The sequence below is a fragment of the Dysidea avara genome, chromosome 7 (assembly GCF_963678975.1).
Source record: "Dysidea avara chromosome 7, odDysAvar1.4, whole genome shotgun sequence".
In the NCBI taxonomy this organism is placed as follows: Eukaryota; Metazoa; Porifera; class Demospongiae; order Dictyoceratida; family Dysideidae; genus Dysidea; species Dysidea avara.
In genome coordinates this window covers 20,177,547-20,201,153 of record NC_089278.1, presented here as the reverse complement: position 1 = coordinate 20,201,153, position 23,607 = coordinate 20,177,547, and the positions used below count along the sequence as shown (strand labels likewise).

General features: G+C 37.0%; 2 protein-coding genes across 4 annotated transcripts in view; one reads left to right on the top strand and one right to left on the bottom strand.

Moving 5' to 3' along the window:
- Nucleotides 1–1,903: 1,903 nt before the first annotated feature.
- Nucleotides 1,904–21,363, top strand: LOC136261980 (uncharacterized). 3 transcript variants are annotated; one of them, XM_066056085.1, is made up of 36 exons: nt 1,904–1,988; nt 3,675–3,764; nt 4,050–4,310; nt 4,657–4,929; nt 5,228–5,488; nt 5,541–5,819; nt 6,369–6,653; nt 6,702–6,755; nt 11,685–11,951; nt 12,008–12,271; nt 13,121–13,393; nt 13,479–13,745; nt 13,806–14,069; nt 14,122–14,394; nt 14,440–14,544; nt 14,609–14,703; nt 14,752–14,921; nt 14,973–15,021; nt 15,096–15,164; nt 15,215–15,332; nt 15,390–15,545; nt 16,530–16,602; nt 16,660–16,771; nt 16,822–16,871; nt 16,924–17,047; nt 18,197–18,303; nt 18,433–18,544; nt 18,595–18,751; nt 20,198–20,264; nt 20,323–20,389; nt 20,464–20,567; nt 20,623–20,749; nt 20,802–20,843; nt 20,904–20,963; nt 21,015–21,066; nt 21,115–21,363. In XM_066056085.1, exons 2-36 carry the CDS (start codon nt 3,704–3,706, stop codon nt 21,159–21,161), a joined length of 5,145 nt encoding a protein of 1,714 aa, XP_065912157.1. In that variant the 5' UTR covers nt 1,904–1,988; nt 3,675–3,703; the 3' UTR covers nt 21,162–21,363. The 3 variants fall into 3 exon arrangements, with proteins under 3 accessions (XP_065912157.1, XP_065912158.1, XP_065912159.1); XM_066056086.1 differs by having other exon boundaries at nt 1,926–1,999; XM_066056087.1 differs by lacking the exon at nt 3,675–3,764 and having other exon boundaries at nt 1,940–1,988.
- LOC136261979 (uncharacterized) overlaps nt 21,178–23,607 on the bottom strand; it is a 76,065-nt gene continuing 73,635 nt past the window's right edge. The window contains exons 62-64 of the mRNA XM_066056084.1: nt 21,829–21,886; nt 21,590–21,706; nt 21,178–21,419 (exon numbers count right to left, since the gene is read on the bottom strand). Of these exons, the coding sequence (XP_065912156.1) occupies nt 21,385–21,419; nt 21,590–21,706; nt 21,829–21,886 (210 nt within the window). The 3' untranslated portion in view covers nt 21,178–21,384. The remainder of the gene's footprint in view (nt 21,420–21,589; nt 21,707–21,828; nt 21,887–23,607) is intronic.

Genomic DNA, 23,607 nt, shown 5'->3' with positions numbered 1-23,607 from the left:
TCGTGGTAAGCACCTCGTACAGGCTTTGCCTCCAGTGTTCACCCTCCAGTACCTGATTAGCTGGTAAAGTAGATAAAAACAAACAAAACAATCAGCTAATTATGCTTTTCCTAAAACACTGTAAGTGTACGTTTCATAAATAATTGCTATTCAGTAAATGCTCCAATGGCTTTATTGCATTTTAGGATCAATTTAACCCAGGATTGATCCTTCATTATGATTGTGACTTATATTTGAAGAAAAGTACTAGCAGCATGCATATAAATATTATATATGATTCATTGTTGTAGCACAAATAAGGCAACTATAGAGATAGAAATATTCAGTTTTCTGCTGAGCAATAAAATACAATAGGAATATGGAGGGTGAGCCCCGCCAATAAAAAGTATAAGTATAGTATAAGGTTTTGAGGATCTTCATGCTGGGTCTCCTTAATGCCACTTTTCCTATAGCACAATTTATACTGTGAGTGTGACATGGCATGATATGCAAGGAATCAAGAGACTAAAAAATTTGGTGTCCCAGTGGCAGAATAATATCATCCTGCTTTCTAACTTTGCCTCAAACCAGCCACATGCTGCATATTCTGCATTGATTCATGGCTTGTCTTCCTGCTGGACATTTCTAAATAGGACTGTGAGTGACCTGTCCTCCTTTTTAGCTCCCCTTGAAGAAGCCATATGTTACATCTGCTGCCCAAGCTTTGTCTCCATCCTCCCAATGACTCAGAGTGGGAAATTTTAGCCTTGCCCATTTGGCTATGTTTGATCCTTGTAAATCTTCAGAAGAGAGCTACCATTTCTCAGTCTCTATCACATCACCCCTAGCTTCAGCCATTGTGAACCAGACTTCTTCTTTTGATTTCACCAGTTTTCATCAACAGTGTAATATCCAGCAAAAGGCTCTATCCACCAAACGCCAGAATGTTTCTGACAATTTCTCCACACTTTTCTCAACTTTTGTATTCTAGTCTTCAGGTGTCTCTGAAATTTGCTGGTAAGAAAGGGGTTTCCTCTTGGCTATCCAACCCTTGGAATGTCATGGTTTTTCTCTCCACAAGAGTGATATTTGTGAAGCTATTGCTCTTCAATATGTTTGGTCTCCTCAGAATCTTCCTTCAAGTTGTGCCTGTGGTAGAGCCTTGTAACAGCATTGAACACGATGCTCTCAGCTGTCCGAATGGAGCTTTTCCTAGTCTGTCACAATCTCGGCTACAATACCGCCCGCAGGATCTAACTGCTGAGCTGATGTCTAAGGTTTGTCATGATGTGTCCACTGAGCCTTCACTTCAACCTTTATGTGGAGAATCTCTCTCACTACTTTCCATACACTAATAGAGATGTTGGTGCTTCTGGTTTTTGGGGCTGTCGGTTTCAATCAACTTTTTTCCAATGTCAGAATTTTTTATCCTTATGCCCCTATCCAACGCCTACCACCAGCATGAATGTGTGAAGCACCACCTTTGTGACATTGAGCATGGAAACTTCAGTCCACTCGTCTTCTCCACTTCTGGAGGCATGGGTGCCTCAACTACTGTCACAGTAGCTACAAGTTATCATTAAACGCTTAATGGCATTCCTCTTGTCTTGCAAGTAGAAGACACCTTATTGCAGAGTAATGAGCTCTCGAATAAGCTGGTTACGCTGTCGTCTCAGTTTCTCCTTACTGCATTCTGCCATCATGTGCATAAGGGGTTCTCGTTCCTCCTCTGGTCGACCCTGTACTCAAGGGTCATGTTCTAGCTTCAGTCGGAGGAGGGACGCCTCGGGGCTGTCTAAACCCCGAGATTGCGTTTTAACGATCAGTTATTTAATGCTTATTTTTCATGGTGTTGAATGTCCTCAGTTTTATTGCTTTTTAATTTTTTTTTTTTTTTACGGGAATTCGTGCAATCTGAATTTTTATTTAATTAAAAAAATAATAAAAGTTGATGGAGACGAGAGATCGATGATTTTGCGACTCTAGGTTGAGGGTGAATGGTTACTCAGGTGAGGACCAGGTAACGTACAGTAGGTATATACTTAAGTTGTGGTGTACAGTAGTATTTAATTCCATAGGCATAGAAATACACCACCAGTCGAGTCAAGTGGGCGGGCAGCTACTCGGTTCAATTTAATCAGTTAGTTGGCTTTTTTCAGCCTTTCTAGGTTTTTGTTAGGTTTTCGCTTAGACTCCTAAACCTACGGGTGAGCACATCGTACAGGCTCTGCCTAGCTGTGTTCACCCTCGGCTAATGCCTAACTGGTCAGTAAAATCGGAGCTGGCATATGGCTAAAGCCAATTACTGACTCGGAACTAAACAACTTCAGGTTGAAAACACTGCCGGTAGCTATTGTCCTCCGCTAGAAGATGCAGGGGTGTACAGTACGTAATAGACACAGCATAATTTTCTGAGGCTCCATCGAGGGCTCCATCCCAATTAAGGCTGCACCCTAAGGTCATGATACTGACTGCTTGAAGCTTCAAGGAGTTTTGGGCGGTACGTGGCTACGTGTAGCTAAACAACCAAACAATTAAAAAGAAGATTGTTCCTGCTCAGTGTCTATCTGGATAATCTAAGCCATCTTTCCAGTATTCAATCATAAGTAATACTGACTATGAAAAGTTGAAAGCTGTAGAGCTATTTGGTGGACTATAGTAACAGTAGTTAACTGACTATAGCATGCAGCTAGCACTACTCAAAATCAATATAGAAGGTAGCTAGCTTGTTAAAGATTGCCAAATCTCGTGATTTCTGGATGCAAAAGCAATTAGCAATACCAGTCTCTCTGGGAGTGGCTAGTTGGTCTTACAGATTAATTATTTGGGTTAACTCCTTTAACCTCTTCACTGTATGTATGTAAACTTGTCTTAAAAAACAGTGCAGGTCTGGCATATTTACAAGCTCACACTGATATACATAATACATATAAAATAGCTACAGTAGACTATTGTAAATGATGCAGCATTCACTTTATGTTTGATGTAGCCAGTCAGTGTTGGGCCATTACTTGGTTACCAATGTAATCATGAGTTCATAATATTTTATATTGATAATATTATATTATGAACTATATTAAATATTAGCTACTGTTTTAGTTGAGCAATGTAATAAGTTATGTGTTTTATTTTAAAAATTGTGGCGACTATGAAGTCTGCCTTATTCAGGAAATACAGGCCTATGGTTTTTTTGGATCATCAAACTCCATGCAGTAAGTTCTGGAAATAGTATCTGTCAAAGAGCTCATATTATGAACTGTTTACGGCTAGGCATTAAAATTCATTGTTCATACATGACATACCGCAGTAATACAGAGGTCGCTCACACACACACACACACGCACGCACACACACACACACACACACACACATAACACACACACGCGCGCACACACACACACACACACACACACATTCATGTGACTCAATCACTAATGGTATACCTACATAGCCAACTAGCCAACTACAGTAGTAAAACTTCAAGTTAATCCCTGCTTGTGTGACACTGCTGCTTCCTGCTTTCTTTTTTCTGCTCAGCTCTATATGGTTCGGCCATGACTGGTGATGCAATAGCTATGATAATAGTTATTAGTCACTAGCATTATAGAATTTTAGTACTTTTCTCATAACTAGTAATGGATTATATGTCTTTTGGACATCATTCAATTAATACATAAATATTTCTTTCAATGCAGGTTGGGCATTAAAAGAAGTTCAAGTTACAATGAGCAACCATCAGATGTTACTGATCTTGATAATTTGTTACTGCACAATGGCTGCCTTGGGTTAGTAGGCTATTAAGGAAAAGTAACCACATCTCATGTGACCACATTAGTAAACCACAGCTATACCTACACATACTTTACAGCCATATTAAGCAGCTTAAAGTCATGTGATGTGGTCACTGGTAAAAAATACTATGTGCTGATGAAAGCAATAGCTGTAGTAGCATTACATAGATAAAATTATTCTGCTAACATTGGCAATATATTGACATTACCACTCACCAATAATATTGCTGGCATTGTCATTCATTGCAGCTAGTGTATTGCAGTTATTTGTTTTTGTAGGTCAACCACAGTGTCCTGGAAATCAAACGCTTGTTTATGTTTGCCATGGAATAGAAATTGAAGCTGTTTGGAGAAATGGGAGTGATATTCTCCAATATTCTAATAGAACTATGTTTAATACTACCACATTTATAAATAATGACAGTCTTATTGGAACTTTGTTTATACGAGGTGTATCACACTATGATAATGGTAGTGTAATTACATGTAGTGATGGTAATAGTACTGATGTGATTACTACCGTCACTATACTGGTTTATGGTGAGTATGGTCTTCACTATGTAAACAGGCTTATGATATGTGACTTAAATGCTTGACTAGGTATATAATCCAGAACTCTAAAGAAAACTCAACTATCATTTCTCCATTTCAGACACAAATAAATATGGGCGCTAAATTTTACCATCAGACATTGCAATAAATCCTATGTACTCTTGGTAATAGTATACATGAATTAACAGGATTTTTCACCTGGGTCATATGTGCTATTAACTTAGCCTCCTGTATAGGTACCAGTAAGTTCAGTGTAGTTGTTACTACAATAAAATTGGGGATTTTTGACAAAAGTGCTGGAATCTACTTGTCAGTATTGTGTACTTTACTTTAGAGCCATTGGACAGACCAAAGAATCTCATAATAGATAATGTTACATCAAGCTCCTTCACAGCTAGATGGGATGCTGTTTCCTCCACCAATAAACCACCAGTTACCAGTTACACTATAACCTGGTATGGTGTGGACAGGCAGTTTCAAGGTCTCTTAACTGAACATGGAATGACAGATTCTTTTGTCACTGGGTTTACTACTCCATTTGTGTTTGTATCAGTACATGCTGAGAATGATTGTGGTGATGGAGAAGCTACCAACATTTTATATAATGGTAATGCTGTGTTTCTTTATAAATGGTCAAAGCATCATAAACTTTTTTTTGAATATGACTCAATATCATCTTAATTATAGTTTTACATACCTATTTATCAAAGTTTAGTCTCACCACCAAATTTCAGTTAATTGTAACGTTGTGTGGAACCATGATTGGGATAACATATTATGTATCTTGTAGCATGCTGCAGTGTCTGCTTATGCTCTGGTCAATGTGTGTATTTTGTGTAGTTGTGTTTCTGGTTACAGTGTATATTTATTGTATATATATTAATTTTGTTTAATTGTTTCATTAGATACAGTTATTGTAATAAGTCCAGAGAGGTACACAGTGGGTCTTGTTGGAGACACCATCACATTGTCGTGTTGGTCAAGTCATAATAATAACACATTGGAGTGGTACCAGCAAGGAGACACTTCTGATATCAGTTACTTTTCCTCGCAACAACTAGTCTCCTTTAATGCTACTATGGATCATATTAGAAGTGTATTCTATTGTACCTTTGTTGATCACCCAATTTATTATAATGTGTTCTCTGAGTTAATTTTACTTACTAGTAAGTCTACCTGTACTATGGTAACAGATTGTAAAAATTTCTTTTTATGTAGAATTAGTATCATTTTTCCATGACCAGCTAGAGTTGCCTACACCAGTCATCCTCACTGGTGCTACCAATACTGTCTACAAGCTATTGTGTGGGGTGGGTACACAAGGAGGTGAACTACTGCAGTATGACCACCAGTTTTCTGGGGACTTTCTCTTGGGTATCCCACACGTATATGGTGCTGTAGTGTTGTTTGATGTGATAGTTGGTTCATCCTATTTTGCATCCATCTCGTGTACTAGTAGTGGATCTGGAGAAAGTGCCCTGCTTCTTTTAACTTCGAGTTAGTTATATATCAGTATAATGGCAATTCGATTTTCCTGTGTTCTGGATGGCAACTATACATACTGTATGGTAGACATTGTATGTATCATGTGTGAATAGTTAGCAAGGTCATTTGTGACATAATATTTGTATATTTAGACCTACTAAAATTTGAAGTCTGTTCTGTACAGACAGACATAATTAAATTTTACTATTACTTTGCACTGGTTTGGTACATTTTACAAAATATTGTTCCTTGAAATTAAACATGGGACTCTGATGATCATCATTTGCTGCATAACTCTTGACTCTTGAGTCTACTTGTGAAATCTGCTATATGAATGTTATGTTGGTGTACTCATTAGCAATAACATTATCCATCAGATAAGTCAAAGAAAGCGTTGCCTTGGTTATGGCATATTCACTGAGTGCTGTATTAGAATTTAGGCTAGCCATTTCATATAGCTGGCACTTGCAGTAATATACACTTACTATACAATGTATTAACAGCAAGTTGTAGTTTACATGTCTAAATTGCTGCATAGTATTATTTACTCTTGTACTACAGGTAGCACCCATGTGTACGTACAAAATGCAAGTGCTTTTGTCGGTACTGGAAATTCTATCACTTTAACTTACTATGTTGCTGTCAATTCAACTGGACATTCTAATAATTTAGGAGCTATTAGTCACATCTGGGTACAATTCACCAGTTCATCAACCATTTTAACAAGAAACATCACATTGTTTGATGTCAGTGATCAGTATAATTTGATAGCTAATGACAATGGGTACAATTTGATAATATCTCAAGCAAGTCTACAAGTTGATGGTGACTATACTTTGTTTGTTGGTATGCCTATAACTGTAAACTGTTGTAATCACGCTATACAATTAATAGTTGCAGATGATGGTACTATGAGCAATGCTACTATTACTGTCACAGTAGCACAAGGTTAGATTTTTATTTCACTTATAGTGTGCAGATGACTTCTATACATTATATTATGGTTAGCACAGTTGTGCAAATTTCATTGCAGGTTTAAATATATACTAAGACACATGGTAGTGTGTCATGAGGCCAAGAAAGCCAGCATGCTACACTATGCATATTTTGTCAGGGAAAGAGACACGTGCTAGTGTGTGCAGCCAAGAAAATCAGCACAACATGGCAGAAAGAAATTTTCATGCATGCATAGCTCCATAGTTCTTTCTCCAAAGCAAACAATTTTTGCATTATGGTTGTATGGCAGGCCACACACCAATAATTCACAAGGTATGGGCAGCCAAATTGTAACAGTTACAGAGTTACAAATCAAAACCCCGAACTAGTGTACAATCACGAGGTAAACCTACTCTAATAAAACAGTCACAACAGGGTAAAAAAAGTGCATGAAAAGTTGTCAGAGTTCAAACCAGGGACCTCCACACTTAACACCCAAATCCTTACTACACCAAGCCACTGTTATCACAGCTCACTTATTTCTACCTTATAATGAAAGTTCTAGTTAAAATCAACTTAATTTATAGTAAAATTCATAATTTCATAGATCTACCGATAGAATTTTATGTGCATTGTATTAGATGACCTCAAAAATGGCATTCTAACTATAACAATACTAATAATAACAATTACTCTCATAAACCATGCAATACAATAGGTCACTGTCAGTCATGTAGTGTAGGTGCCAGTAATGGATTGAGCCACTAAATAGCTATTACATATAATAGTACGTACCAACTCCAGTGTCAGTATAATTCCACAGTACTGTCTTTGACATAATTATTAATTGAAACTTGTCCTATGATAACAGATGCTACCCCACTAGAAACCTGTGAGAAAGCTAATATCTGCAAATACAGGAAGTCTGAATCTTGATAATTATTAACATTATACAGTTATGTACAAAATGGAATATGGGTGTCGCAGTAATAAAAAAACCACTGAAACAAGGAGGTCCCTATTCATCTGCAGTAATTGCAGAAATCATAGTCCCTACTATATTGCAACTAGTACATTAAAAATTATAAATTTAAAAATGAAGTAGGGATCCAAGTGATAAAAAGTAGTGAAACAAGAGATGAATGATGGTAGCTATTACAGCATAGCTCGGTGGGAATCCCTACTTTGGCATTGAACACAAAATAATTGCTATACCATGCCAAAGTAGGGATTTCCCACCGAGCTATGCTGTAATAGCTACCATCGATCATCTCTTGTTTCACTACTTTTTATTGTTCGGATCCCTACTTCATTTTTGAATTTATAATTTTAATGTACTAGTTTGTTTAGTTTTTTGTTAAGGCATAGAGCTAGCTATAAACATGTGACTGTTCTATTAGGGTGACTGCTGTATTAGAGTATCTTGAGTCAGCCTGCAAAGATGTGCGCTTGCCAAAAGGGGGCATGGTCATTGTGGTTTTGATCGATTATTAGAGTATCTCAAGTCAGCCTTCCAACTTGAAAGTGTGTAGTCTCGGAAATACAGCTAGCGTTAAAGGTGTGTGTCTCAATCGATAGATCGATAGTGTGTAGAGTAAAGAATGGGCGTGATCTTGTGAGCTATCGTGAATGCTATCTAGTACCAGTACCTTCATACAGTAGCGCGTAGTCTAAGTGCCTTAAATAATCTTGTGGCGTCTGTTATGCTGCTTAGAGAAAGTGTTGATACAGAAAATTAACGCCTCAATATGGTTTCATTGGATGAAGAAGAAGACAAGCAGCCTGATTCAAGATAAAAGAAAAGACAAGGCGCAGAGGGCACACGCTCGTCAGAACCCGAAAAGGCACATCCCAGTGGTGAGTTTGCTATTGTGGCGTAAAATGGTGGCTGTGCACTGCTTCATTTGGCCTCTAGACTTGCGACTGTTGTCAGTCAGGCAGTCAGTCTAAAATTCAAGTTTTGGCAATTTAAAAATTCTATATCCGGCCATCTGTAAGTATTTTGTTGTATGCATTATATGGACTAGTACTATTCCGTAAAGGTGATTTTCATTTCGTAAGATATCTCTAGGATGCTTTTTAAGGCGGAATCTTTGGCGGCACGCGAAAATTTCACCAGGATCCCTACTTAAATGGTACAACTGTACCGTTTGATATATTATACTAGCCATGACCAAAATACATAGGTATTGAATGTGTGCTAGTAAGCATATGGCTGAAATGATTGTGGGTGACCTCCCTTAATTGTTTCACTTTTTTCAGTGCTATGATAACTTAAATTCCTTAATTGCATTTATTAACTTTGATACCATTAATGAATTCATTGTATACTAAAGGATATGGATGTTGGGATAAAACGTGCAACCAACACATTCCATAGTTGTCAAGAGTAGTGGATTCAGTTTCTTTATCCATATGCATTACACAGCTTTACATGTGGGGAAACGTACAAGATCACACGTCTTAGCTATTAGAACATAACATATCCTAATGTTATTGTATTTGGGAGATCCATTTAAAAGAGTTATTATGACGAAGTGTGAAGTTTTCTTCAGGAGCTCGAGGTTCCTGCGTTACCTGTGGTTGTTCATAGAGCGGGCATCATCTCTGGGGGGTTTTGAGCTTTTGGTTGCTGGGTAATTTAGACTTCTAAACTGCAGCTGCATGTTTTGACTGAAGCTTGCCTCAGGCCCATACACTGCTTTCTGATTTTAAAGATCCTCAAGTCAAATTGCATCTTTAGTGTAGCGGCCTAGGGGTGTATAAAATCACTCACTTGCTTTGTTTTGTCTCTCCAGATATTATACAGCCTTTTCTCCATGCCTTCTTCATGCCAGTATATGCACGTGTGTGGTGCGTCAGATGATGCCAGGCTACCCTTCCCATCCATTTGGGAGGTCTTGATTTGTGTGATTTTTGGCCAAGTACTAACACGCCAGTATATCTCGGCTGTTGGAATGATATGCGCTCAGTGTTTGGTACTTCCTTTTGTCTTTTTCCCAGTGAGTCTTCTTTTGGTCCTTTAGTGCCATGTGGGTCAGATTGCTTGTTTACTCAACATGCTTTGTAATCCCTCTTGGCAATGAATGCCTCCAATCTCTCTAGTTGTCAGTAGTTCCATTTGGGATGAAGATCACTTATTAGCTGCCTGGCTCTAGCAGGCATGGCTGAAGGCTGTTTCTTTAGGCCTGTTGCTGAGTTTATGATTGCTCTCCTGGGTGTCCCTTTATTTCACATTACATCTGTATTGTCATAACCATTTTTTGGCTGCTCTTATATATATATATAGCTTTCTTTGTCTTGCATCACTCAATTATGGTGTGTTGTGTGAGCAGAGGGACTCTGGTGATAATCTGGTGATTTATGCCATACTGATTTTGATCAAGGTCGTCCAGCTTTCTTTAATGTTTCTGTTTGCAACACACCTTTCTTCATCCACTGTTTTTCATCAATTGCTGCCGCTGCTACCGCTGCTGCTGCTTGGGAGGCTCTCGATCATGAGAATAATGTCATGACTGCTGTAGGTCTATTTTGCCCTTTGGTTGTGGGGGCTTCTGGGATATGGACTTCCTTTACTGCAGAAGCTTCAAAGAATATTGCTGTGAGAACTACCACATGATACTGATTGCCAACCATGAGGACTTTCACAACTTTGATCCAACAATGCTTCATATGCCTCTGCAGGTAAATTATCTAACGGTAGAGTCATACCATTTAAGTAGGGATCCTGGTGAAATTTTTGCAAGCCGCCCAAAATTCTGCCTTTAAAAAGCATCCTAGAGATATCTTACAAGACGAAAATCACCTTTACGGAATAGTACTAGTCCATATAATACATAAAACAGCATTAAATACAGTGAAACACTTACAGGTAGCCAAATATAGAATTTTAAAAAATCGCCAAACTTTGAATTTTAGACTGACTGACTGCCTGACTGCCTGACTGACCACAGTCGCAAGCCTAGAGGCCAAATGAAGCAGTGCACGGCCACCATTTCACGCCACAATAACAAACTTACCAGTGGGATGTGCCTTTTGGGGTTCCGAGGAGTGCATGTGTGCCCTCTGCGCCTTGTCTTTTCTTTTCAATCAGGCTGCTTGTCTTCTTCATCCAACAAAACCATATCGAGGCATTAATTTTCCATATCAACACATTGCATAATAGATGCTACAAGATTATTTAAGGTGCTTAGACTACGCGCTATTGTAAGGAGGTACCGATACTACATTGCTTTCACGATAGGTCACAACATCACGCTCACTCTTTATTATTGATCTATTGATTGAAACCACGTTGACACACCCCTTTTACGCTAGCTGTATTTCAGTGACCACACTCCTTCAAATTGGAAGGCTAGCTGTATGCCTTAACAAAAAACTAAACAAACTAGTATATTAAAAATTATAAATTTAAAGGGATCCAAGCAATAAAAGTAGTGAAACAAGAGATGAACGATGGTAGTTATTACAGCATAGCTCGGTGGGAAATCCCTACTTTGGCATTGAACACAAAATAATTGCTATACCATGCCAAAGTGGGGATTTTCCACCGAGCTATGCTGTAATAACTACCATCGTTCATCTCTTGTTTCACTACTCATTTTTATTGCTTGGATCCCTACTTCATTTTTAAATTTATAATTTATATAAGACTTTCCTCACCTACTGAGCTCTCCAGCCAGTTGTGGAAGAAGATGATGGGCTTGTTGTGGTTGTTTTGTGTAATTTGTGAGTCATTGGTAAATAATTTAATTGGTAAATCTGAGTTCCACACTGTAATAAAGGGAAAACAAATGAGTACATTTGGCACTAATTATATACAATTGTCAAAATGATGTACGTATATAATACTCATCCTAGGCGCTCAGTAAAACCATTAGTCCTTAGATTTGCTAGTGAATTATTGTCATACAGGCTATTATTGTAATTCCTTTCATCCAGTTGAACCTCCTGTACTGGTATTTGGTCCAGTAGATCAACATGTTAATCTCACACAAACTACCACATTCACATGTTCTGCTACTGGTTATAATGTGACTTATAAATGGACAATTGGATCAGGATCATTTCCTAGTAAAGTGACTGGTATAAACACTAATTCCCTGGTGATCCCAGATGTGAGATCATCTGATGATAACACATACACTTGTGTGGCAAGTAATGAGGGAGGGAATGTTTCGTCAAATACTGCTAGACTGACAGTTACTGGTATGACTATGATGATGTTGTTAGGTGGTAGTGTGAATGTTGTATTGGTGGTACAGGTCTACCAGAGGTGACAGTGACACCATCCAGTCAGAGTGTAGAGGTTACACGCACTGCCATGTTCACTACCACAGTGAGTGGTGTGGGAGTGGAGAACTTCATGTACCAGTGGAGACACAATAGGACAATCATTAATGAAGAAAATAATATTACACTTATCATAATTGGTGTGATGTCTAGTGACACTGGAGACTATGAGTGTATAGTTACTAATGAATATGGTAATAACATCGTGTCCTCAGTATCAACACTGGTAATTACAGGTAGGCAGTGTTTATTGTAGGACTGTTAGGGGGAAAATTTCCACCCAAAATCTCAGACCCTCCCCCCCCTAAAATTGTGAGTAACAACCACTGCACTTCAATTAAGCTTGTCATTAGATGGCACATAAATTCTCTTAGGTTCAATCTCAGACATTAAAATTTCCCAGGTTTGACTTTTATGGTAGTGTTCTGATTGTTTAAGAGTGAGACCACCATTGTACCCTTTATAAGTGCAGCTACATGTATCTATTCCACTTACACTAGCTTATGTGCTCCAAATAGTTTTGTGACATCTAAATATGCTCCTCTTAAAGTAGTGCTGATGTAGAAAATGAATACCTCAGTATGGTTTTCTAAGAAGATGGTCATGTAATCAAAGTAGGAAAAAATGCAGAAGGTAGAAACTTATCGGAACCAGAAAAGGCTCATGCCACCAGTGAGTTGGTTATAGTGGCATGGAATGGTCACAGATGGTTGGATATTGATTTTTATATGTCTAAACCCAATTTTTGGTCTACCAGCCTGCCTACCTGACCACAGTCGCAAGGTTAGAGGCCAAAGAAAACAAGAAATAAACGCTCTGGCTTTTATACGGGGAAAACGAAATATAATTTGCAATTGATGACGCAGTATATGGTTATTAAGATTGTCTAAGGGCGTGCCAGCAGATGCGGTTAAACGTCAAATTCAAGTGTTTTCAGTAAAAGTGAAAAGAGTACAGGCTGTAATGTAGTTTGGAATGCTTAGTAGGGATAAAATCCAGTAATAAAATAGGGCCAACCAAGGCGAAGGAAACATTCAATGTATACAAATTAAAAAAATTTAATGTTTGTGTATATTCTGTTGCAGTTACTCCTCCAGTGATAACCACACATCCGATGGATGATACTGTCACATTAGCTGCAGACAATTTCAACTACTCACTGATTTGTAATGCAGATGGAGCAACATCCTTCAATTGGGGGAGACAGAGTGGTAGTATTCCATCTGGTGCTACTAGAGTGAACACTAATACACTCACTATTACTAACGTAACACCAGAAGATGCTGGTAACTACCGATGTGTGGCTACTAATGCTAGTGGGAGTAGTGTATCAAATTATTCCACACTAATTATTAATGGTAAGCTGTTGTTATATGACAGATCAAATGGAAACCAAACCTAAACAATAAGTTGGTTTCATAGCTTGTATTTTATTTGTCATAGTACAATTACCAGATTTCGTTACTCATCCATCACCACAAAGTGTTGATCTCACGCAAACTGCCACATTCACATGTTCTGCTACTGGTTATAATGTGACTTATAAATGGACAATTGGATCAGGATCATTTCCTAGTAAAGTGACTGGTATAAACACCAATACCCTGGTGATCCCAGATGTGAGATCATCTGATGATAACACATACACTTGTGTGGCAAGTAATGAGGGAGGGAATGTTTCATCAAATACTGCTAGGTTGACAGTTACTGGTATGACTATATATGATGATGTTGTTAGGCGGTAGTGTGAATGTTGTATTGGTGGTACAGGTCTACCAGAGGTGACAGTGACACCATCCAGTCAGAGTGTAGAGGTTACACACACTGCCATATTCACTACCACAGTGAGTGGTGTGGGAGTGGAGAACTTCTTGTACCAGTGGAGACGTAATGAAATAGAGATATTAGAAGAAACTCAAGCCAATTTAAGTATTATTAACATAACGGAGAATAGCAGTGGAAATTATGATTGCACAGTAACGAACAGTCATGGTGATCATGCTACTTCTGAGATAGCTACATTAATAGTGCTAAGTACGTTTGTACATGCAATGTAATTAGCAATTAATTAATACAATCTTTGTAGGAAATGTACCTATAATCACAATCCATCCAACAAATATTACACTAGAGTTAGATGGTAGTACCAGTAGTGTGTCACTTACTTGTGGGGCAGATGGAGCAACATCCTACAACTGGGAGAGACAAGATGGTAGTATACTGTCTGATGCTAGTGGAGTAAACACTAATACTCTCACTATTAATAATCCACTACCAGTGGATACTGGTAACTATCGATGTGTTGCTACTAATGATAGTGGCAGTAGCTACTCCAACTATGCAACAGTCAATATTTTTAGTAAGTGGCTTGTATTGGTATAATATACTGTACCTGTATCTTTAGGTATTAATATTGATGGATGTATGATGGAGACTGATAATGATTACGGAATAACCTGGCCCAGCACACAAGCTGGAGAAGTTGCAGTTGTGTATTGCACAGAAACAGGTACCTAATTTTAATGATGTACATAGTGTATATGTGCACTTCACAAGCATTTTTTTCATGATAGCTACTGCTACTAGATTATGTAATATTAACAGTATTTGGCAATCCTTTGATGTAACTGGCTGTGAAACAGACCAGTACACTGATTTATTAACAACGGTACAAACTAATGGACCATGCATGCATTTCTTCATCCATGCATTACAGACTGAACAGCTGCTGTTATCCTTCACTCAAATATCAACAACTACATTTAGCATCGATGCTACTACTGAAGTGGTGACGTCACTGGCTACACTCACACAGCCAACAAAGAATGTATCCATTTTACCAATGAACCTTCAGAATACTAATGATGTTATAGCCAATATGCTGATGTTAGTAAATATGTATTTCAAAACTTTTTAATACGTGTGTCTGTTACCCAGGATTACTACAATAGTGCCAACAGTGTTAGATTCCAATACATTTGTTGAGGTAAGCTACAACCATGTAGTTTAAATGCATTATTAACATGTTGTGTTTGTTTGCTGCACTGACTTGTTATATAGGATACTGCTAATGTACTTAGTAATGTTCTTGATGCTAACAATATCATGGGCTGGTATGAACTGCAAAATGTAAGTCCTATGTAGTTGCTGTATTTATAGTTATCTTGTCTATGATGAAGATGAAGAACACAAGTGGTCAACAATTCTTAAACAATGCTGAGAAGTTCACCCTACAGTTAGCTAACCACACAATGTTTATGGAAATGGAAGAAAGGGACATTGTACAAGACAATATTGGTACAGTACATGTGTAGTTGTGCATTGTTATAGATAGGTAATCTTCTTGTGTGTTAGTCCTATCCACTAGGGTGCAGACAAATAGATTCTCAGATGTTCGGTTCCCTGCTAGTGATATTGTGACAAATACCAGTTTTGTTGATGCATTTGGAGTACCATTAGCCCCCATTGTAATTCCTGCTAGTGTAATAGCAAGTACCAGTGTATCATCACGTAAGTAAATTTATTGTCCTTCTAAATTTTATAGTTGTAACATGGGCACTAGTGGCCTGCCTGATATGTCCACCTGAAGCCAGAGGGCCGCAGGCCTGAGGGCTTAGCGTGAACATATCAGACAGATCACGAGTGCCTGTGTTACAACTATTATGTAACAATTCTAATAGCCTGTCAGGTGATTAACCGCCCAATCCAGTACAACTGAAACCACTGGATTCATTTTATGTATATGCCTGAAAGATTCGATTGTGACTAGGCAGCAGGTAACGTTACAGCTACATTTGTTATAATAAACGGATGAGTCCTAAAAATATCACGGAAAAGTTGAGTTTTTGTGAATTGTGGGGAATTTACAAGTGTTTTATTACTATTGAGTTGTTTAGCGACATATACTAAAGGCCTAAACGGGTTAGCATTGTTGTAGCATGGTTTACTTGTGTTATCTGTAATGTGGGTATGGTCCGTATTCAGAAACATGCTCAAATGCTTGTATATACACAATAAGACTAGTTCTCACTTTCAAGTATTATTTCCCAACTTGTAGAATGGCAAGGATACTGAATTGCCTTCATCTGAGTGCTTCTTGTGGCCAAACTCGAACTCATGATAAGTCACGTGAGCATTAATTTATTCCCATAATCAATTTCAGTCTGAGTTTTTATAAAACAAACCGGGTGATACTGCTACCTCATGAGCTAAAAGACATTATAGAAACAATGCCCTAATGCCCTGCATTATAGAAATAATGCCCTAATGCCCTAGGCATTACAGATAATGCCCTGACCATAGAGTAATATCAAATATGTATACCCAAAACTTCCTTTGATCTGCCCACGCAAAGTGTTACATATCATACTGACTCATACTATTTGTCATGTCAATACTTAACCGTGTGGTTCTATTTGTATGCAGTAATTCCGATTGATAGTCTTGAGTGTATCAGGAGTTATGAATTTGTTGCAATTATTATGTAATTTTTAGAAAATGGATCTGTTGCAGTTGGAAATGCCATAATTCAAACCTTATCACAGGTGTTATCCACTCGCATCACTGGGTAAGATCATGCAATCATTATGCTTGTGTGTGACAGTAAATGTTAATATGATTATAGTAATAAAGGAAGGGATATTGATGCTGTGAGCTTTGGAATGATTCTGTCCAGTCAGATCATAGGTAATGCTTCATTCAATCAAGACCCCATTGAATTGAATTTTCAAATCACAGTAAGTGTGGTATCATGGTGTCAACAATGTCACTATATATGTATTTACAGAGAAATGATACTCAGAGCTTAAATCTCTTTTGCGGATTTTTTGAAGAAAGGTTGATATAGTTGTGCATATGGCTTCTATATTAATAATATATACACACTTAGTGATGGTGGAGGTTGGAGTACTGAAGGAGTTACAGTAGAGGAATCCAGTAATACTCATATCAAATGTCTCTCTACACATTTAACCAGCTTTGCTGTGTTAGTTGATACTGCAGGCGTTCAACAGGTATATAGCCGACCACACTTTTGAAAATCTTTGATCTGTGCATACTCTATTGAAATTGACTTTTCACCACATATGAATATCTATACCAATTATGTAGCCATGCATGCCACTAGTTTGCTCAAGCTGCATGCCTTCCTCTAGAGACATGTGTGAAAACTCTAAACTTTGGAAGGCCACTGGCCAGCTGGAACACACTGCTAGAGACATGGACACCCTTGGACAGTTGCCCAGTTTTTTTATACATGTCTTTCTTTCACTTTGAGGGAATTAGGTGCCCTACATTAAAGCTGAAATTTTTATATGACTAACTCATTCACTGTCTGTTGATATACCAATCATCCACCCAATTATGCTTTGAAAATAGCCTATTATGGTTTTGAGCAGTGCTCAAAATTCAGCCTATTATATTATGGTCAAAATTATGCTTTCCAAAGTTCTAGGGTTGGTTGTTTCATTAGAGTATATCAACCTTTCCTGTAAGTGACCACCGCTCTATTAGTGTTTCTTGATTTTATTTCCACCAAGTGTGAATAATCAGCCAAAATAATAACATTGCAAATTTTCTTGTTATGAAATGCAGTATTAAGATGTAGTATGTTCATGGTTTTTGTTGTAAATTTGGCACACGCAATGCACATTTTAAGTATTGAAAATCTTGTCCTATTATGTTGGCATAATGCTTGATGCCTTTGCTAGCCTATTATGCTTAATACTATACCATAGTTGGTGCAAGCCTACCTACAATCTCTCATAGTCATGTGTTTGTGTTACAAATTGTCATGAAAAAATGTGGCTGTTATACCAGTAGCTGCTTGTTTATACCAATAGCTAACTAACTATGAAATTAAACGTTATAATGTGGTTTGCTGCTTTGATGGTAAAATAATTCAAACTTGTTAGGTTTTGGCCTTCCCAACTAGATTGAATGCATATCTCAGTCTGTCCAGGTGTAAGCATCAATGATTTTCCAAAAGTGGTCACAACCATATACATTGTGTATTTGTATGTATTTTTGTATATTATTACTGTGTAATAGTGTGTGTGGAAATTATACACTATTGTGCATGTGATATGTATGTAAATATGTGACAAACAATAGCAGTTTTCTACATGCTTATTATGTGCTTAAATTTGTATAATTATACACAGGATATTTCAGAGACAGAATTAAAAGTGCTTTCTCTTGCAACATATGTTGGATGTTCTATCTCAGTGATCTGTCTCCTGTTCACAATTTTCATACTTCTATTATTTTGGTACATTATCAATGTAATATTGATTTGCAGTGTATGTGGCACTACGTTTAATTGCATTTGTATATGTACATGTAGGTAACTATATTTATGCATGTGTTAACAACATGTATGGTTGTTATTCAACTATAGGAAAACACTACTCAAAGACATGCACAATTTTGTCCACCTGAATTTATCTGTTGCATTGCTGTTGGGTTACACTACTTTCTTGGCTGGAATTGAAACAGCTACAGAAAATGATGTTAGTTCACTCCTTCCTTCATGTACTGGTTACTTTATACATGTTTCCAGATTGCCTGTACTATTGTGGCTGTCTTGTTACACTACTTCTTCACTGCTGTGTTTACCTGGATGATGTGTGAAGGAATAATGATTTATCTGTTGTTAGTGAAGGTGTTCAGCTCATTCATCACTAAGAAACGTTGGATATTCCTTTTGCTGGGATGGGGTAAGGCACATAATTATGTGTAAGATGCTACTGACTGGTATATAAAATATGGGAATCTTGCTGAGTAATACATTATACCATAAGGTTCAAGATGTGTATGGGAAACTACATACGTACATCTGGATAGCAGTATATACTAGTCACAGTTTTGTCAGTAAAAGCTAAGAATGCTATACAGTTTATCTGGACCTTTGATATCTGGGCACCTACATCCCAAATAGTTACATGGCTTGTATACTCTATTGTCCATAGTGAGGTTTGGTCTGTAGTGACTTCCCCGTCTGCCCACCAACTTCATAGCACTAACTGATAACAATAACAACATTTCTTGTATTTAAGTTAGCATATCAATTGGCATGCATTTTTAGTTGCCGACATTTCTAACAGCAGTACCTAGCTAGTTGCTTATATACTGTATTTGATTACTTAATCTGTTGTGGCTACTTCATGTGGCCCTCATTCCATGTACAGTGCTCCCTCAATTATCTAAGCCTCTATTATCCAAACTCTTGGATATATTCAAACAGTAGACATGACTGCTCTATTAGAGTATTTTGCCTAAGATGCATGTTCTATCAGAGTATTTGAACAGGGCTTTGTATATAATGAATGGGCTTTGGTTATTTGAACATGTCTTGGTCTCAAGAGCATCAGATAATCTGTATTGAGCAGCCTCTAGAACTATATAAGCATGCAGGACCCCCTAGCCACTGTCATGCATGGACTACCAGTAATTGCGCTGCAATCCAACTAAGCCCGATGCTCAAAATTTTGCCCATAGTGCTTTCAGGAATTTCCCAAAATTTTCACTTATTATGCTCTTCAGTGTACATGGCATATTATGCTCCTAGATTAGCAACTTTTCTTACAATTATCTGGGAACATCATTTTAATTAGTGAATGCTCTATTAGAGTATTTCATTACAAAGTGACTGTTCTATTAGAGAGTATCGATCTAAGTAGCTATGTACAATGCATAGTGCTCTATTACAGTTTCCACTGACTGCTTTATTAGGAAGTATCGATTGAATTAATTTCCAGTTTGAAATATCCACCTAATATGTTAGCATTATGATGCACTCCAGCTTATTGTGCTGGCATATTTGATGCAGAATCCAACCCTATGACAATATCTTGTTGGCTTTATACAGTTGTTCTTTAAACTACACAGTCACACTGCCAATCTTTCTCATTAGTATACTACTTTAATAGACATTGCATTTTTTTGTGATTGATGAGTGCATCTCTGCATTTCTTAGATTATACATGATTGCTTCATATCATATAAACTAAGGAGAAAACACACCCAAGCATGACATGATTGTTTATTGTGGGATAGGTATTTTAAATTTTATATACACATATATCTTTTTTTTAAATTTATTAGGCTTTACAGCACAAGTGCTGAATATTAATTCATACTGAACTCAAGATGTTTTTCCTTAGGTGTTCCAGTTCCTATTGTAGCCATTGCTGTTGGCATAGCACATGAACAGTATGGAACTGATGACTAGTGAGTAACAAATTATATGATACACGTGCTTGTAATTTTGTGCATGTTACTTTTGTAGTTGTTGGCTGTCAACAGAGAATGAATCTATTTGGGGCTTTGTTGTACCAGTACTTGCCATTATCATTGTATGTTTTAGAATATTAACAGTGCTTATCCTTGGGCTTGTGTTATATTTATTTTACTGTTACATGTATTAAAGGTCAATATTATCTTCCTTGTTCTGGGGGTACGAGCTGCTACCAAAGGGCGAAGATCAAAGGCTTTGGCAACTGGTAAAGAAATAAACAAACTACAAACAGCCAAGTATATAAATGTAGCATGCAGGACAATGGTATTAGAATTATATTGTAAATTTCAGAGGATTAGTAAGGGACACTCTTTTCCTTTTACCACTGTTTGGTGTTTCATGGATATTTGGACTGCTGGCATTTCATCGCAATCTGAGTGCATTCACATGGTTGTTTGTCATCTTTAATTCCTTACAGGTTTGCATGCATTCATACTATATATAATAGCAATTGCCCTACAATGTTATAGGGAGCCTGTATCTTTTTCTTGTATGTCATAAGACAAGAAAAGGTTAGCGTCACAATTCAGAGCCAGCATTCCTAATAAAATAAACAATGTATCCCTACACAGGTTAAACAACAGCTTTGCAAGATCTGTTGCCGCAAAAGAATCACACTACCATCTTCCACAGTAAGAACATTACTTTAAAGACATTAAGCTGTATTACGTAACTTATTACAGAGACAAACTATGTTCTACCTGAGTAAGCCACATAGTAGAGAATATTATGAAGGTAAGCATGTGCTTTAAAGATTGAAGGATGGATTATGTTTCAACCCAGATGGAGTTGTCACAGCAAATCATTATGTTGCACGAACAGACTTCTGATGTTTAGCCTGCCACATTAAGCAATAAGGAAATAATTAAGTATATACATTTGTACCATATATACTTATATGTAAATCAGCTACTATGATGATAAAGCAAATTAAGATAACTGCATATGCATTGTGTTATGCTTGTATAATGATGTACTTTGCTATAAATGTATGTATTAATAAAAACAAAACTAAACTTGTAAATAAACTTGGCAATTTTTATTTATAATTAGTTAATTGGAACTTTCTTTATTCTCATCTTCCTCTTCTGTAAGGCAATAAAAATAATGAACAACAAATCTAAATATACTACAGTACAATTTACATAAGTATTGTAAAGAAACCTCTGCCCTTATCAAACATGCTTGTTAAGGAATGCAATACATTGTATCCATATAACACATAATAATTATAATGTCATTATAATGGTGTACATACCAGCAACACCAGTGAGTGGGTTGATAAAAACATTCTCCATTTTGCTATCATCTAGTGAATCCTTGCTAACAGAACCAAGCTCCACGTCTGTAGTTGCCTTGATTTTCACAGTAAAAGCTAAAACAATAAGGTAATTATGCACAGTGAATTATTCGTACAGTCAGTTAAGGTGGAACTTGATTACAAGGATCATACAACAATCCAGTAGCAACTGGACAATGCAATTACAACATAATTACCTTTGTTAGATTTTGTAGTTCCACCTTTAGAAGTAGTAGCAGTACTATAACCACCAGTCTGTAGGTGAACCATACAGAAAGACATTATAGTCTTAATGACATCATTATGTGTCTATACATTTCATGACTATGTTAAACAGAGGGGAATCAAGGTAATAAATCCTTTGTGCAAGGTTTTCCCTATTGAAGTACAATTGCACACTGTCATTTCAGCATTATACTCAGCTCAGTACATAATCTGTAGTTGGTTATTGCATCATATCCCAATACTAAAACCAATGAAAGGCCTTTCTACAATGATTAATCCTACTACATACCAATTTTCAGCTCTTTCCCCAAAGTGATTTGCCTGGTAGATGTGACAACTATAGGTTTTTATTTAATTTATGAAACTCGATTGACATTACACGTTTGTATATCAAGTTATAACTCCATGGCCATTTTCTTGATTTCTTTCAAACAACAAAAGGTCTGCATTCCAATAGTAGACTAGTAGTAACTCATCTACAAACCTATTTCAACTTGTTCTGTCAAGTGCTTTACTCTGTAGGAGTGACAGAAAATTGGTCTCTTTTAAGTGAACATGAAATCAAAACTCTGTCTATGTTTACCAGATTTGTACTGACATTCGTCTTTGGACCCTCTATACATGTACAAATCCAGTGTGATCAAATAACGTATTTGTGTTTATAAATGTTATAAAGTGCATGAAAAGAAACGATATGAAGAAAAAAAATTCAAAACTTTTATCATTTGTGACCCGGTCTGCAAAAAGGGCTCTTATAGCCTTTCCAATTGCATATATATGGTAACCCATAACTTGACTGGTGAATATGGTACAAGCCTACAATTTGGTCACTCAACAACCCTAACCTGGCAGTAGCTGTGGGTGTAATTACATGGTGATAGCTTTAGTAGATTAGGAGTTATGATTAGTCAAACATGGATAATTGGAAAGGCTATAAGAGCCCTTTTCGCAGACCGGGTCACATTTATATCTCTGAAATAGCTGAAGTGATTGTGCTGAAATTTGGCGTGCATGGCGTATCCTACATGGCAGGCAACTTCATAGTAAAAATTAATTTACTTGCTAGGATAAAGGAGCATGGAACTACAAAAGAATATATGTATGCATTAAAATCATGTTGTCATTCTTTCTGTCAATAACACACTGGTGTGACATGCTGGCTATTACTAGCCATTTATTCATGGTCAAGTTTTAGATGAGCAATATTATAAGTTGAATCATGCGGAAGCTGGTTTTTTGTACTTGGCAATGGCAAATTACTGTGCAACATTGGTAGAACTACTGTTTGAACTAAATCCTTGATAAGAAACTAGCGCATAAACGAATGCTAGAATTGAGGATTTGAGTGGTTGAATAAAAATTAAATCTGTGAATAACTCAAATGTTTCTAATAATTCAAACCCTCCTAATTGTTAAAAAGTTTTGTATCATAGGAACAAAAATGTGTGGTTGTCAGAATTATACAGTACTTGTTGAAATACTTTGTTTTAGGCAGTAAAGCGAGTGTTAGCAATAGTAAAATATCCTGACTTCTGGTTTCACATGCACCTGACTGTAAATATAAGGCTTTACGTAAGTCTAAACAATAGTTAAGTACAAGTTTCATCCTTGAGAACAACTTGACACTTGGCACTGTAGTACTTCCAGCTACATATACACCTAATTATAGACATTGGACACTGATTCAAATGATTTGATAATATGTTAGAATTATCCTAAACAAATAAACTAACAAATTTCAGTATATTCAT

Bases quoted from the DNA above. Each gene is read 5' to 3' on its own strand.
- LOC136261980 (XM_066056085.1), top strand. From the start codon at position 3,704: ATGAGCAACCATCAGATGTTACTGATCTTGATAATTTGTTACTGCACA. The intron at 16,603-16,659 runs GTAAGATCATGC...ATATGATTATAG, and splicing joins TTATCCACTCGCATCACTGG to TAATAAAGGAAGGGATATTG. The intron at 20,964-21,014 runs GTAAGAACATTA...AACTTATTACAG, and splicing joins TCACACTACCATCTTCCACA to AGACAAACTATGTTCTACCT.